A 17,903-nucleotide genomic window follows, 5' to 3' on the forward strand; every position below is an offset into this window, starting at 1 on the left:
CCATCCCCTATTCCCAATTCCTTCGCCTCCACCACATCTGCTCCCAGGATGAGGCATTCCACTCCCGTACATCTCAGATGTCCTCGTTTTTCAAGGACCGCAACGTTCCCCCCCACCACAGTGGTCGAGAACGCCCTTGACCGTGTCTCCCGCATTTCCTGCATTTCCCGCAACTCATCCCTCACACCCCCTCCCCGCAATAACAACCAAAACAGAATCCCCCCTGTCCTCACGTACCACCCCACCAACCTCCGGATCCAACGCATCATCCTCCGACACTTCCGCCATCTGCAATCCGACCCCACCACCAAAGACATTTTTCCCTCCCCACCCTTATCGGTTTTCCAGAGGGACTACTCTCTCCGTGACTCCCTTGTCCGCTCCGCCCTCCCCCCCACACTCGGCACTTTTCCCTGCAACCGCAGGAAGTGCTACACCTGCCCCTACACCTCCTCCCTCACCCCCATCCCAGGCCCTAAGAAGACCACATCAAGCAGATGTTCACCCGCACATTTGCTAATGTGGTATACTGCATCCACTGTTCCCGTTGTGGCCTCCTCTACATCGGGAAAACCAAGTGGAGGCTTGGGGACCACTTTGCAGAACACCTATGCTCGGTTCGCACTAAACAACTGCACCTCCCAGTCGCGAACCATTTCAACTCCCCCTCCCATTCCTCAGGCGACATGTCCATCCTGGGCCTCCTGCAGTGCCACAACGATGCTACCCGAAGGTTGCAGGAATAGCAACTCATATTCCGCTTGGGAACCCTGCAGCCCAATGGTATCAATGTGGACTTCACAAGCTTCAAAATCTCCCCTCCCCCTACCGCATCCCAAAACCAGCCCAGCTCATCCCCGCCTCCCTAACCTGTCCTTCCTCCCACCTATCCCCTCCTCCCACCTCAAGCCCCACCCCCATCTCCTACCTACTAACCTCATCCCACCCCATTGACCTGTCCGTCCTCCCTGGACTGACCTATCTCCTCCCTACCTCCCCACCTACACTCACCTTTACTGGCTCCATCCCCGGTTCTTTGACCTGTCTGTCTCCTCTCCACCTATCTTCTTCTCTATCCATCTTCTATCCGCCTCCCCCTCGCTCCCTATTTATTTCAGAACCCCCTTCCCCTCCCCCGTTTCTGAAGAAGGGTCTGGGCCCCAAACGTCAGCCTTCCTGCTCTTCTGAGGCTGCTTGGCCTGCTGTGTTCATCCAGCTCTACACCTTGTTATCTCTATATCACATACTTTTGTTTATATACTCAGATTAAAATTCAGGGAGATTTGCATGACAACAGTGCGAGTGTACCTTCCAGAGATCAAGCAAGTTTACAGCAGAGAAAACAACAATTCACAGGAGGATTGACAAAGGCAGACAGACAGACGCCCTCTGTATGGACTTCAGTGAGGCGTTTGACAAGGTTCTGCATGGTAGACTGGCTAACAAGGTTAGATCACATGGAACACAGGGAGAACTCGCAATTTGGACACAAAATTGGCTCGAAGGTAGGAGACAGAGGGTTGTGGTGCAGGGTTGGTTTTCAGACTGGAGGCCCGTGACCAGTTGTGTGCCTCAAGGATCAGTGCTGGGTCCACTGCTTTTTGTCATATATATAAATGATTTGGATGTGAATATAGGAGGCATGGTTAGTAAGTTTGCAGACCGCACCAAAATTGGTGGTGTAGTATTTTCCGCACTGTAGGGATTCTATGATTCATTTATTTCAGCCACAACGGAATTATCAACATACCACTTAAACAAATGTGAATGTTAACTCAGTCAGTGTGAAAGTACAATATATGCTCCCACTTTAATGCAATGATCGTCTACATTAAAATGTGCTTTCTGTTGCCTGCAATGTCTCTCCTCAGCAGGTTGTCACTTTAGTCACAGTCACTAGGTATAGAGAATAGCAGTAACATGCCATACCTTGTGTTTCCCAGTTGTCTGCTCTTTAACACCAGAAGCACCTAGTTGCTTCTTCATATCTTCCAGCTGGGCAGAAAGTGATGTGACCTTTGCCTTTGTCTGCAGCTTCATTTTGGAAATTTTTGCTTCAAAAGCTTCTTTGTCTTCCTGTAGTAAACCATATTCATTGTTACACTGTGAAAACATGAAATTTCTATAATATTCCACTTCAAAGTTGATTGCTCCAAGACAGTGATTTTAATCAAAGATTTTATTAAGATTGTGATAGACATTTTAGTGGGTAAGGGTGTTAAACTTTACGGAACAAAGGCAGGTGGCACACAGAGTTCAGATTCAAATCAGCCATGATCTAACTGGATAGCAAAAGTTCTTGAAGAATTAAATTTTCTTCTGGTGTTGTTGCTAGTACAGTCTTAGCTCTCTTGCTGACAATCTTGAAATTGTGACTCCTAGCTACTGACATACGGACTGGTAGAAACAGAATATCCTTCTTTATCCCGTCAAAATTGTTCACAATTTTGAACACTGCAGTAAGGTGACCTCTTAATTTTCTTTGGTTCGAACAGAATAAACCCAATCTCTCTAATCTTTTCTTGTATCTAAAATCCTTCATTCCTGGTATCATTCTAGTTAATCTCCTATGAACTGTCTCCAGGGCTTTAACATTCTTCTGTAAGTAAGGTGTCCACAATACTCCAGGCTTGATCTGACCAAAGATTTGTAGAGGTGTAGCATCATTTACTTGCTTTTATACTCTATTTATAAACCTAAGGATCCTATACACCAAGGATCCTTAACAAGTGTTTCAACTTGCCTGTCTACCTTCAGAGAATCATGCACATCAACCCCCAAGTCCCTCTGTTCCTGTACTCCCCTCAACATTGCATCATTGAGCCTGTATTGCCTCTCCACGTTTCTTCGACCAACATGCATTACCTCACATCTCTCTGCATTAAAATTCCCTTGCCAGGTGTCTGCTCATTTGGCCAACTTGTCAATGCCCCTCCAATGTCGCTCAGCTCAGCAACAGCCGCAAATTTAGAGATTTTCGCCTCAACATCAATCTTCAAATCATTTATATAAATCAGAAAAAAGCAAGAACACCACTCCAATTTGAGAAATGCCTGTCTATACCTACCCTCTGTTTCCTATCTTTTAGCCAACTTCTAATCCATGCTGCCAAAGACACATCAATCCCAAACTTTTCTAATTTGCTAACCAACCTGCCATGTGGCACCATGTCAAATGCTTCCTCAAAGTCCACATACAACCCACACAGCACTACCCTCATCCACTGCCTGTGTCACCTCGTCAAAAAACTCAGTTTGTCAGACATGACCTGCCCTCGACAAGGCCATGATGACTGTCTAATATTAACTTATTTTTCACTAAGTGTGTGCTTACATTATCCCATATTTTGGTCTCCATCAGTTTTCCCATGATTGATACCAAGCTCAGGAGTTACACAACACCAGGTTATAGTCCAACAGGTTTACTTGAAAACACAAGCTTTCAGCGTGCTGCTCCTTCATCAGGTGAAGTGGAGAAAAGCGCAAAGGCACAGAATTTATACAGAAAGAGATAATGGTAAGATAATTCCAGGTAATTAAAAGTGTCAAAAGATAAGTACAAATTAATTAAGGCAGAGGTAATCACAAATAATCAAAAATAAGATGGTGGATTGCAATAAGATTGTAATTATTTGTCTGCCTCAACTAATTCGCATCAGAGGTCATCTCTTCACTTGCTACTCAGCTGTTAACACTTTACTCACACCATCCAACACTTCTGATCACCTGCAAAGACTTGTTATTCAGCCTCTCGACATTCCACTCACACTATTTGTACTTAACTTTTGGCACTCTTAATTACCTAGAATTATCCTGCCATTATCTCAGCACATAAATTCTCTGCTTGTCCACTTCCCTCCACTTCACCTGATGACGGAGCAGCACTCTGAAACCTTGTGATTTCAAATAAACCTGTAGGACTATAATCTGGTGTTGAGTGACTTCTGACACTGTCCAGCCCAGTTCAACACCTACACCTCCACACAATATCAAGCTGACAGGTCTACAGTTTCCTAGGTTATCCTTTGTCCCTTTCTTAGGCAATGGTGTAACATTCGCAATCCTCCAGTCCTCCAGGACGAATTCTATAGTCAGAGGGGCCTGGAAAATTTCAACAGCTCCACAATTTGTTTCATAATTCTCTCAGCAATCTAGGATACATCCTATGTGAACCTCAAAAACTCTACCTGGAGTGCTGCCGTCCTTTATAGCACCTCTTCTTTTTTCTTTCACTGTACTGCTCATTTGCTCAACACGTTTTCAACTAGGCCCTTGTCACCATCTTCTAATTTGGTAAAGAAGCAAAATATTCATTTAGTATCTCTGCCATAGCCTTTGCTTCAGTGAGCAGCTTACCTGCTTGTTCCATGTGGACTCCTTCAGTAGTCTTTTACTAGTAAAATGTTCTTCAAGCATATTAACATTTGTTTCAGCACAGTCTGCCATCCTTTCCTCATGCTTCCTCTTAGACTTCCTTATTCCAGTCTGAGCCTCTCTCCCGCATTTGAGATACCCTTCCTGATTCAATTGCTATTATCATTATTCCAGTATGCATCGAATGCCTCCTTTTCTTCCTTATTTTCTCATCAATATCCTGAGTAATCCAGGATACTCTAAGTTTTAGATACCTCTATTTATTTCTGTACCTAGCATGCACCCTATTCATCTCCCTTTTGAAATTCTCCCATTTTTCATCCATTGTTTTACCTACCAAAATCCTGTACCAACCAATTTGTTCCACTTCAACTTTTAGGCCCCTGAAATCTGCCATTTTCCAGGCTGGGATCTTAATCATTGACTGACTTTTGTCCTATTCCAAATTAATATTGAGCCCTATTACGCTATGGTAGTTATTTCCCAAAAGCTCTGACATTCTCCACTTGGCTTGCTTCATTTCCTAGGAAATGATCCCTGGTAGGGCTGGAAATTTACTGTTGCAGAAACGTCTCCTGCACACATTGCAGGAATTTCTCCCCTTCAGCATCCTACACTATCTTTTTCCCTAGTCTACCCTAGAAATGCATTTCTGAAGAAGGGTTCCAACCGAAACATCAACCTTCCTGCTTCTCTGATGCTGCCTGGACTGCTGTGTTCCTCCAGCTCCACACTGCTATCTCTGTTGGCGTATAAGCTGGTATTGTGTGATTTCTGACCTCATTAAATGAAAAGTTACTCGAGAGGCACTGTTAATTATTTTCGCTCATGATCAGGCTATTAGTCAAACAAATAACCATCTTGAACCTTCTATTTCATCTGCAAACTTGCAGTTTTTGATCAGAATTCAACTATCAATATTTTCTTTTTTCACTCATTTTTTTCCCTCCTACCTGCTTTTTCTTCAACTAATGACTTCGACCTAGCTGGAAGGGAATGGAGGAGATGCTAAGCACTAGGGAGAAATCCCTGAGCCACAGAGAAACGAGCCCCGGAGTGGAGGCTGGTGAAGGAAATCGAATCCCAGAGTGGAGGCCCGTGCAAGGAAACAGTCCCGGAGAAAACTTACCTTGGAGCAGCTGAGAGCCGGTGCAGAGCAGACTGGAGGCTTGGAGCGGAGCTGGACAGTTGTTGGACTGGGGTCTGGCGCGGGCGGTCAGGTCATGTGTTGAAGTCTCTGCACTCAGCTTCCGTAACGTAATGTTTATGCGTAATTTGTTTCTATGACTGTAATGACTATCTTTTTAACTATGTCTTATTTCTGTAAAGTATTGCAAATACTTTTCTTTTTTATTCTTCTTTCTGCATCTAAGATTTGTACCTAGGGAACTGTACCTATGATGGCGCCATGAGAGGCGGCATTGTAAAGCTTTTCACTGTACTCCTGTATGTATGTACTGAGTGCATGTGACAATAAAGAAAATTCTGTTCTATTCAATCACCAGTGTATACACAAAGTACTAGAGCATTGCAGCAATTCACTTAAATAAAAGACAAAAAAGACATGAACTTGGATTGTCTAAATCCTTACCTTAAGCAGCTGATCTTTCACATGAAGTTGGTTATCTTTCTCCCGAACTAGCTCCTTCAGCTGCAATACCAGTTGCTCATTCTGAGCCAGCTGCTCAGTTAAGTCTGCCACAGAGTGATTGCCAATGCTCTTTTGGGAACTTGCTGCCTACAGAATTAATTTGCACAGACTGGATATCATTATAAACTAGACAATAGAAAGCATAATTTAGATTCTGCAATAACGATCATAACTTTTACCGATTTAACAGAATTTAACAGAGGCCTCAAATCAGCCAGATATCAGCAATTTAATTCACAAATGTTCATGAAAGTTCCAAAGAACTGAGGCAAAATTGTAGTTGCTTGGCGAATTAAATGTATCAAAAAGCACTTTTGTATACATTTTTCCAAAACTGCAATCAAAAGTACAAAGCAAACTCACCTCATAAATTATTTTTTAGCAAATAAAACGTCAACATACATGTTAACTCATTTTTACGTCAAGTTATGTGCAACTGCATGAAATTGCATAATTGTTTAAGATAATGTTTACCCCTGTTGGCGACTCATCTGCAGAGTACCACTTCCACATGGCTGCTTCTCAAATCTGTCTGCAAAATCAACCAAAACAATAATTAGGTCCTTCCAAAAAACAGCTTTCCTAAATATAAAGCTAATGGTCAACCAGCGATAGTACTCATAAAGAACAATGGCTGGAGTTTCTGTGGTTGAGCTGGTTCAAAAGCGTTCATGAAAGTTTGGGATAAAGGACAAGAGGTGTTATTGAACAAGTTGTCACGTAAAAAAGATTAAATCTTTCTGCTGGCATGGATTCAGGTATCTCCTGAGACCACAAATTCACCTGTTGAGACTAGATTTAAGCAACATTCACAAGAGCATGAGAAATAGAAATAGGACTAGACAATTTATCCCACTGAGCCTACTCTATCTGTGAAGACTGTCTTTTTATTTTGCTGCATGTTTGATTGTGGACTGACTTGGAAAGACAAAGGATTGCTGTACTTTTAAAACCAAGAAATCTGACACTCATTGTAAGTATTGTAAACACAGCTGCTTGTTCTAGTACTGGAAAACTCATTTGTCAATTAACTGGAGCCAGACGTGCTCTCTAAGAATGGAACTTTGGTTGGCAAAAAGTAGCTGATTGGACTAGTGACTGATTATTGATGACGAAGGTCATCTGCCTGCCAACAACAATATGATTGGAACCCAGGCAGGTGAACAGCTTAGGGCTGTGAATGAGATTGGAAGAAGCCATCAGATCTTTGCAGGGCCAGCAGCTGTCTCTTTTTTATGCAGTAAAATCCAGTTTATTTTTGCTTTGGTAATTGTTGTAAACTGTGGCACTTAACCAATAAGTTAGAGACGTCGAAGTGTGAACCAACTACCCTGTACCTCCTGTAAGCAAATGAAAGTAGCTGGAGAAGACAGATCACAGAACAGCACGTCCCGAGCATCCAAAAGGTTCATTTCAGCACACCCTCTGAACAGAGACCAGTCCTTCCCTCTGCCCATTTGTCTGTATATGAGAGCGAGGGGGAGTTTATAAGGGGATTACAGGGGCTTATAAGGGGATTAGGACTCTAGTACAGCAACATGTCAACAGTTCATAATTGTTTATCTGAAGTTAAAACCTACACGTTGGAAACATGGAAACATTGTTTGTGTCAACCTGAGTTAAAATGCCAGGTGACTTAGGGAATTATGCGTATTTATCGAATTCTTTAACTTTTGCGATGACTCTGGAAATCACTATTTAACAAATGTTACCCCAGTGAGGCAGAACGTACCAGCCAATACAATCGTGACTGAGATTGGGCTTCAAGTCCACTTTCTTGGTTGCTCCCCATATATAAAATGAAATGCAAGCAATAAAGGAACAGCTGAGAGCATGGCTACTTTAATCTGCACTAATTTAATTAAGCAAATTAAATCAGTGCCAATACTGTAGAGGAGGATTTCCTGGAGCATGCACAAGGTGGTTTTCTGGGTCAGTATGTTGACGAACCAGCTAGAGAACAGGTCATGCTAAACTGAGGATGGTGTAATGATAAAGGAATAATTGGCAATCTAGCTGAATGAGGTTGCTTGGGGGAGAAGATCATACTACAATGTTAAAATGTAGAGTGATAAAAGTAATCCTGACACTGTGGTCCTGAATCTAAATAAATGAAACTACAACGGTACGAGACACAAGCTAGCTATGATAAAGTTGGGACCATTACTTAAAACGATAACATTGGATGGGCAATGGCAAACATTTAAAGAGTGCATTGAGGAAATGCAACAATTGTTCATTCCAGTCTGGCACAAAAATGAAATAGCAAAGGTGGCTCAACCACAGCTAACAATGGAAATTAGGGGTGGTATTATTTTCAAGGAAGGGGCATACAAATTTGCCCAAAAAAACTATAGACTTGATGAAATGGGAGAGGTTTAAACTTCAGCAAAGGAGGACAATGCATCTGATTAAGAGGGGGAAAATAGGGAACAAGAATAGGCTCGTGGAGGACCTACAAACTGATCATAAAAATTTCCATAGGTATGTGAAAAGATAAAGGTTAGTGAAGATACATGTTAGAAATGGATGATAGAACTATTACATACTTATTTTGGTTCTGCCTTCATAAAAAGGAGGACACAAGTAATGTCCCAAAATGTTAGGTGATACAGGCTCTAAGCAGAAACTTAAGGAAATCAATATTAGCAGGGAAATAATACTGGGGACATTGTTAGGATTAAAGGCCAATAAAACCCCAGGGTCCAATAATTTGCATCTCAGAAAACTTAAGGATGTGGTCCTAGAAATAGTGGATGTATTGATGCTCATCTTTCAAGATTCTGTAGATGCTGAACAGTTCCCATGGGTTGGAGGATAGCTAATAACACCACTATTTAGAAAACTATGTAGCAAGAGAAGGTACCATAGACCAGTTAGCAGGGCAAATGCTCAGAATCCATTATCAATTATTTAATAGCATGGCATTTGGAAAACAGTGACAGGATTAGACAGAATCAGCATGGATTTATGAAAGGGAAATCGTACTTCACAAATCTACTCGCAAACTGAGAGGGTGTAACCAGTAGAAATGAAAAGGGAGAGCCAACAGATGTTGTTTACTTAGACTTTAAGAGAACATAGAACAGTACAGCACTGTACAGGCCCTTCGGCCGACGATGTTGTCCCAAACTTTTACCCTAAACCTAAGGTCTATCGAACCTCCACCCCTACCTTATACTATCATCCATATGCCTATCTAATAGCCGCTTAAATGCCCCTCATGAGGCCGACTCCTGCTCCAGCAATGCATTCCACGCCCCTACCACTCTCTGAGTAAAGAACCTACCTCTGACGTCTCCCCAATATCTACCTCCACTCACTTTAAAACTATGCCCCCTTGTAATAGCTACCTCCAACCTGGGAAAAGGTCTCTGGCTGTCCACTCTATCTATACCTCTGATCATTTTGTACACCTCTATCAAGTCACCTCTCATCCTTCGTCGTTCTAAAGAGAAAAGCTCCAGCTCTCTCAACCTTTCCTCGTAAGACCTTCCCTCCATTCCAGGCAACATCCTGGTAAATCTCCTCCTTTTCCAACACTTCCACATCTTTCTTGTAATGAGGTGAACAGAAGTGGACACAATACTCCAGATGTGGCCGAACCAGGCTTTTATGCAGATGGAGCATAACTTCATGGCTCTTGAACTCGGTCCGTCTATTAATGAAAGCTAACACACCATACACCTTCTTAACAACTCTATCCACCTGGGTGGCAGCTTTCAGGGAACTGTGGACATGAACCCCGAGATCCCTCTGCTCCTCCACACTGCCAAGAATCTTTCCGTTAACCCTGTATTCTGCTTTCAAGTTTGTCCTTCCAAAACGAATCACCTCACACTGTTCAGGGTTAAACTCCATCTGCCACTTCTCAGTCCACTTCTCTGCATCCTATCAATGTCCCTTTGTAACCTAGAACAGCCCTCCGCATAATCTACAACTCGACCCACCTTCGTATCGTCCATGAATTTACTAATCCACCCTTCCACTCCTACATCCAAATCAGTTACAAAAATCACAAGTAGAAGAGGACCCAAAACTGATCCTTGTGATACACCACTCGTAACTGAGCACCATGTTGAATATTTTCCGTCCACTACCACCCTTTGCCTTCTCAGGGTCAGCCAATTCTGAATCCAATTTGCCACATTTCCTCCTATCCCATGCCCCCTTACTTTCTGCATGAGCCTACCATGGGGAACCTTATCAAGTGCCTTACTTAAATCCATGTATACCACATCCACTGCTCTACCTTCATCCACGTGTTTGGTCACCTCTTCAAAGAATTCAATAAGGTTTGTGAGGCATGATCTACCCTTCACAAATCCATGCTGACTATCATGAATCAAACTGTGCCTATCCAAGTGATCAGAAATCCTATCTCTCAGAGCCCTTTCCAATAATTTGCCCACCACTGAAGTAAGGCTTTCAGAAGGCTTTCAATAAGGTTGCGCATAAGAGTAACATGAAAGAGCATTGAATTGGGTACAGTGTGCTGAAAAGGACAGGGGAATGGTTGGCAGACAGCAAACAAAGAGTAGGATTAAACAGGACACTAAGTGGCAGCCAATGACTAAGGAGGTACCGTAAGGATCACTGTTTAGACCCCAGCTATTCACAATATATGCTAATGACTTAGATGAGGGAATTAAATGTAATATCTCCAAGTTTGAAGACAATACAAAGCTGAGTGGGAGGGTGAACTTTGGAGAGGGTGCAGAGATGCTTCAATGTGATTTGCATTAATTAAGTGAGTGGGCAAATGCATGTCAGATGAAGTATAATCTGGATAAATGCAAGATTATCCAGGTCGGTAGCAAAAACATGAAGGTAGATTACTATCTGAATAGTGGAAGATTAGGAAAGGACAGGTGCAAAAACAACTGGGTGTCCTCATACAGCAGTTGCTAAAGTAAGCATGCAGGTGCAGCAGACAGCAGCAAATGGCGTTTCTTACCAACAGAATGAGTACAGGAGCAGGAATGTATTACTGGATTTGCACAAGGCCTTAATCAAGCCATACCTTCAGTACTGCATGCAGTTTGTGTCTCCTTATCTGAGGATGGATGTTCTGGCTGTGGAGGGAGTGCAACCAAGGTTTACCAGACTGATTCCTGGGATGACAGGACTGAGGTATAAAGACAGACTGAATCAGTCAGGATAATATTTACTGCAGCTTAGATGCTGAGGGGGGACCTTATAAAAACCTATAAAATTCTTCTATTGTGTTCAGTTCTGGTCGCCTCATTATAGGAAGGATGTGGAAGTTTTAGAGAGGGTGTAGAGGAGATTAACTAGGATGCTGCCTGGAGTGGAGGGCAGGTCTTATGAGCAAAGGTTGAGGGAGCTAGGGCTTTTCTCATTTGAACGAAGAAGGATGAGAGGTGACTTGATAGAGGTGTACAAGATATTGAGAGGCATAGATAGAGTGGATAGCCAGAGACTTTTCCCCAGGGCGGAAATGTCAATTACGAGGGATCATAATTTAAAGGTGATTGTGGAAAGGTATAGGGGAGATGTCAGAGATAAGTTCTTTACGCAGAGTGTGGGTGCATGGAATGCGCTGCCAGCGGTGATAGTGGAGTCGGATACATTAGTGACATTTAAGCGAATCCTGGATAGGCACATGGATGATAGTAAAATGTAGGGTATGCAACTTAGTTTGATCTTAGAGTAGGATAATAGATTGGCACAACATCATGGGCCAAAGGGCCTGTACTGTGCTGTACTGTTCTATGTTCTAACAGGAGTAGACAGAGTAAATGCAGGAAGAATGTTCCTGATGACCACCTAGGAGTCCAGATCAGGAGTCACAGTCTAAGGAGACAAGGTTGGCTATTTAGAACTGAGGAGAAATTTCTTCACCCAGAGAGAGTGGTGAGCCTGTGGAATTACCTACCACAGAAAGCAGTTGAAGCCAAAATATTGAACGGTTTTTCGTAAGGAGTCAGAAATAATTCTTAGGAATAAAAGGACAAAAGGGTATGGGAAGGAAGCAAGAATAGAATATTGAGTTGGACAATAGAGCCGACATCAGCAATCACTTGCTAAAGAAAATGATTGCACACTTAGGACATCCTGTGTCACTAATCATGGGTTCTGTGGGTCCTTTTGTGACCAACAAGCCCAATCCTAGAGTGGCATCTCCAAGCACACATTTGGTGGGTTTTTCTCAGAAGTGGAATTGGTCCTCAGCTTTGAGATCACCGGCATTGCTTTCTTCAGTTCCTTTTCTGTACTTCCTCATGCCGACAAGTGCTCTCAAAGAATAGTATCCCCTCATATCTGAGATTCCTCCATGTCAGTTTCTTCTCCATGAAGGTCTCCCGTGCATTGACAGCGACATTGCAATTCTTGAGGGAAGATTTTAGGGGATCTTTTAAACGCTTCCTTTGTCCTCCTCTTGTTCAAATGTCTTCCTTGAGCTGAGAGGAGATGATTTGCTTTGTCAGTTTGAACTCAGGCATCCGAAGCTTGTGGGCTGGTCCAGCAGATTTAGTTTCAGGTGATCATGATCTCAATTCTGGTGTTATTGTTTGCTTCAAGGACACTGATATTATGCCAGTTCTCCCAGCTGATGTGGAGAATCCATTTCAAAAGGCATTGATCGTACTTCTCAAAGGCCTTGAGATGGAGTCTATATGTGGTCCAAGTTTTGAAGCCATACAGAAGAATCAGAAGGGTGACTGCCTTATGTACGAGGATCTTACTATCAGCACAAATGTCTCAGTCATTGGAAGCAGTGTTTGCAGATTGGATGCAATGTTGAACGTGCAGGTGTACAGTGACATACCACTGGGAACAGTGCTGAGTCTCTTATTATTTGTGATATTCATAAATTTTGTAGATGATAACGTTTGGTAGCAGCGGATATGTTAAATATTGATCACACAAAGATTGGCCAGCTGGCTGACAGTGAAGAGGAAGGTGTTAGGTTAAAGTAGGATAATATGGATTGGTCATTTGGGCAGATCCTTGGAGAGTGGAATATAACCCTGATAACTGTGAGGTGACAGACTTTGAAAGAAGGAATAAGACAAGGGAGTACTCAATGAATGGCAAGGTACTAGAAAGTTCTGAGGAACAGAGGGATTTTGGGATGCTCTGTCCACAGATCCTTGAAGGTGGCAGATCTCTAGAGTCAACAGTTCTTTGTTTTATTGAAGGTGGCAGGACAGGTTAATAGGGTAGTTAAGAAGGCATAGGGGACATTTCCCTTTATCTGTTGTGGCACAGATTATAAAAGCAGACAGGTTATGTTGGAGCTGTACAGAATTTTGATTAGGCCACAGCTAGAGTATTGTGTGCAGGTCTGGTCACCGCACTAGAGGAAGGATGTGATTACACTGGGTGGATTGCAAAGGAAATTCACCAGGATGTTCCTGGGATGGAACATTGTAGTTAAGATGAGTGACTAGATAACCTCAGGTTATTTCCTTTGAACATAGCAGGTTGAAGGTGTACCTGATAAAGGTGTAGAAGATAATAGGGGGCATAGACAGGGTGACGAGAAAGCATTTGCTCTCCTTAGTTGAAGAATCAATAACAAGGCATAATATTAAAAGGAAAAGCAGGAGATTTGGAGGGGCTTTGAGGAAAAACATTTTTATTCAGAGGGTCAAGGGGCTCTGGAAAACACTGCCTGGGAAGGTAGCTGAAGCAAGAAACCGCACATCCCTGAAAATGTACTTGAATGCACACTTGAAATGCCATAACATTCAAGGCTATGGGCCTAGAGCAGGGAAGTGGGACACGTGTAGGTAGTGGTTTATTTTTTAGTGGTACTGACTCAAAAGGCCTAATGGCCTCTTCTGTACTGTATGATTCTATGACTGCATCAATGTCAGCCCTAGATGACTGTAGTTACCCAGGGAGGGGAAATGTTCCACATTTGGGTGGATTTCTCAGTTGATTTTCATGGAGCAACCAACCAGAATTTGGCCTTGGACAGGCTGGTAAAGGATTTGGATCTTCTTGAGGTTCAGGCATGGACCAATTCTTCGGTATGCTTCCACAACAGCATTAAACAAGCCTCGAAGATTCTCTTCCAAGAGTGCAAAGACGACAATGTCATCTACATACCAAAGTTAGACAAGCGAGATTGGATTTTAACCAGTTAAGCTTAAAATGTTTTCCACCCCATCCTGCAGACAATGGCCACATCACTGGGAAGCTTGTTCTTAACAAGATCAAGAATGGTAACAACGACACATCCCAAATGACCCTTGTCTTGACATCAAAGGCTTCTGTTATATTAATGTCGCCAACATCATGTCCCGGAGGATGTTGATAAATTTCTCCGAAAAGGTCTTCCATTGCAGTTCCCAATTTCTGAGTCAAAAGCCTTGATCAGATCGATGAAGACCCTGCAGAGTGGTCGGCGTTGTTCTTGGCATTTTTCTTGGAGTTGCCAACAGTAAAAATTGAGTTGGACAATCAGTCATGATCATACTGAATGGTGGAACAGACTCATAATCAATAGCATCCTGTTCCTGACCCTATTTTCTACATTTTTATACAGAGAATTCCAGACATTCAGCGGGGTTCTGGGAGAGGTTCTTTCACATCCGAGTCTTGTATGAGTGTCATTTAGACTGTAATTACGTCCCCAATTTTTTTTAATACATTCAAGCAATGAGGATGTAGCTGGCTTTAACACAGGGAAGTTGAGAGTCAACCATATTGCTATGTGTCTACAGTCACATGTAGTCCAGACTAAGTAATGATGACAGTTTCCTTCTCTAAAGGACATTCGAACATAGAACATTGAATTGTATAGCACAGGAATGGGCTCTTCGGCGCACATCAAATTAAACTAGTCCCTTCTGCCTGCCTTTAGTCCATTTCCATCCATTTGTTGCATAATCTTGCGCTTATCCAAAGACCCCTTAAAGGCCCCTATCGTATCTGCCTCCACCACCAGCCTTGGCTATGAGTTCCAGACTCTTACCACGCACTGTGTAAAAAAAAAATTACTCCTCACATCTTCTTTGAACTTTTCTCCTCTCACCTTAAATGCATGCCCCCTTGTTTTAGAAATTTCAACTCTGGGAAAGAGATTCTGACAGTCAAACCTATCTGTGCATCTCATAATAATAAAGACTTTTATTAAGTCTCCTCTTAGCCTCCGCTGCTCCAGAGAAAACAGCCCGCATTTTTCTAACCTCTCCTGATAGCTCAAAACCTCTCATCCAGGCAGCATCTGGTAAACTTCTTCTGCAACCTCTCTGAAACCTCCACATCCTTCCTGCATTGTTGCAACCAGAACTGAGCGCAATACTCTAAGTGCTGCCTGACCAAAGTCTTATAAAGGTGCAACATGACATCCTGATTCTTCTACTCAATTCCCCGACCATGCCAAACGTCTTCTTTACCACCCTATCCACTTGTGTGGCCATTTTCAGGGATCTATGAACTTGAACCCCAAAATCCCTCTGTACATCAATGCTGCTCAGTGTCCTGCCCTTAACTGTATACTTTTCCTTAATATTTGATCTCCCAAAGTGCAGCACCTCACACTTCCCCAGATTAAACACCATCTGCCATCTCTCCACCCGTATCTGCAACCGACCTATATCCCGCGGTATCCTTTGACAACATTCTACACTATCCACAATTTCATGTATCTTTGCATCATCTGCAGACTTACTAACTCACCCATCCACATTTACATCCAAGTTATTTATATATATCGTAATCAGCAGAGGTCCCATTGTGTATCCCTGCAGTACACCACATGTCTTCCATGGGTAAGCCAATTCTGAATCCACACGGCCAAGTCACTGTGGATCCCATGCATCTTAATCTTCTGGATGAGCCTACCATGAGGGACCTTGTCGAAAGCCTTACTAAAATCCATGTAAACAACATCCACTGCTCTACCCTCATGGATCACCTTCGTCACCTCCTTGAAAAAAAATCAAGTTGGTAAGATCTGACCTGCCCTGCACAAAGCCATGCTGACTGCCCCTAGCTAGGTCATGTTTTTCCAAATGCATTAACGACCCAGATTGTTTTTTTCTGACAATCGACATTGGTATCATGGCCATCACTAGAATTTTAATTCCAGATCTTAATTGAATCCAAATTCCATCACCTGCCACAGTGGGATTCAAACCCGGGTCCACAGAACATTATCTGGGTCTCTGGATTAACAGTCGTGCAGTGATATCACTAGGCCATCGCTTCCCCAAGATTCCCCCACAAGTGGGAACATCTTCTTAACACCTACTTTGTCAACAGCATCCCGTGTAATTTTTTTTTAACCTGTTTTGTGGGCCCCCGAGGACCATATACGGTATGGAACTTCAGGAACCAGAAATCAACAGCAGAGCAGCTGCGTGTGTCAAGCACCCTCAAAAACTTGCCTGTTTCAATAAGATCACCTCTCATTCTTCAAAACTGACCTGTTTAGTTGTTCTTGATAAGTGAACGCCCTCATCCCAAGAATCAGTCCAGTGATTCTCTTTTGAATTGGTTCCAATGCCATTACATGCTTGCTTAAATATAGCTACTAAACTTGTACAAAGTACTGCAGGTTTGCTCTCACCAACACCCTGCACTGTTGTTAACAAGACTACCCTATTTTTCAACAAAAGCCTCTAGTAATAAAGGGAGAAGTTCCATTTACCTTCTTAATTACTTGCTTGCATAAGTAGGTTCATTTCTGTTTGGCAGAAACTGTGGGTGAAGTACAACAGGTTGGATTTAAATGAGCCCTCTACATCTGTATTCCCGATAGAGAAGAATGACACAGGTACAGAAATCAGAAAAGAGGACTATGGCATTCTTGAAGAATTGTGAAGGAGATACGAGCAGCTTTAGCAAGCTTAAAATTAGGTATGTCCCCATGGCGAGAAAAGATGGATCCCAGCTGCTGTGGGAGACAAGAAAGGAGAGTACAAGGGTGCTGCCATTAATTTTCAAATCTGCTTTAGATAGAGGAGAGGTGCCAGAATAATGGAGGACAGCTAATGTGGTATCACTATGAAAGAAGAGTGGTAGGGATAATCCAGGGAACCATTGGCCAGTGAGTCTGACATCAGTGACAGGGAAACTATTGGAAGAAATTCCGAGCGACAAAATTAATCTCCACTTCAAGATACAAGAAATAATCCAGGATAGTCAGCATTGCTTTCTCAGAAAGAGAGATAATGTCTAACAGGTATGACTATGTTTCATGGAGGTGACTAGATATATGGGTGAGCATCATGCAGTGGGAGTAATTTGCATGAATATTAGACTTTTGACAAGATCCCACATAGGAGATGGTCCAAAAGACACCATGGGATCCATGGCAATTTGGTAAATTGGACTCCAAACTGGCTTAGTGACAAAAGGCCAAAGGGGTGGTCAAAGGTTTTTAATGACTGGAAGCCTGGGTCCAGTTGCAAACTGCAAGGTCTGGTCCTGGATCTCGTGCTGTTTGTTGCATACAGTAATCACATTACCACCATCACATTACTTTTTATCAATCACATTAATCATTATTATTATCATGCTACTATCACATTCTTGTTGCCCTCACCTTGCTATTGCCCAATGCTATTCCTGCCGCCCTCACCTTGCTATTACTCACATAATTATTACTCAGATTATTCCTATCAGATTATTCGTCTTCATCTCACACCACCCCGGCGCCTTTCCCATCGCCGGTGCTCTCTCGTCACCCCAGCGCCTTTCCCATCGCCGGTGCTCTCTCGTCACCCCGGCGCCCTTCCATTATTAGTACACTCACATTACTCCTGTTACTTTCCCACTATCAGTACTCTCACATTACCCCTGTGACTTTCCCTTTACTAGTACTCTTACATTACTCTCATTACTTTCCCATTACTAATACTCTCAGATTACTCCTGTTACTTTCCCACCATCAGTAC

The 17,903-nt window shown here is 42.8% G+C and overlaps 1 protein-coding gene across 1 annotated transcript in view; it reads right to left on the reverse strand.

Annotated features, from left to right (window-relative positions):
* LOC109932639 (golgin subfamily B member 1-like) overlaps positions 1-17,903 on the reverse strand; it is an 81,549-nt gene that overhangs the window by 62,940 nt on the left and 706 nt on the right. Inside the window, exons 2-4 of the mRNA XM_048607204.1 lie at positions 6,499-6,556; positions 5,965-6,111; positions 1,930-2,076 (exon numbers count right to left, since the gene is read on the reverse strand). Of these exons, the coding sequence (XP_048463161.1) occupies positions 1,930-2,076; positions 5,965-6,111; positions 6,499-6,537 (333 nt within the window). The 5' untranslated portion in view covers positions 6,538-6,556. The remainder of the gene's footprint in view (positions 1-1,929; positions 2,077-5,964; positions 6,112-6,498; positions 6,557-17,903) is intronic.

The sequence above is a fragment of the Rhincodon typus genome, chromosome 17 (assembly GCF_021869965.1).
Source record: "Rhincodon typus isolate 14 chromosome 17, sRhiTyp1.1, whole genome shotgun sequence".
Lineage (NCBI taxonomy): Eukaryota > Metazoa > Chordata > Chondrichthyes > Orectolobiformes > Rhincodontidae > Rhincodon > Rhincodon typus.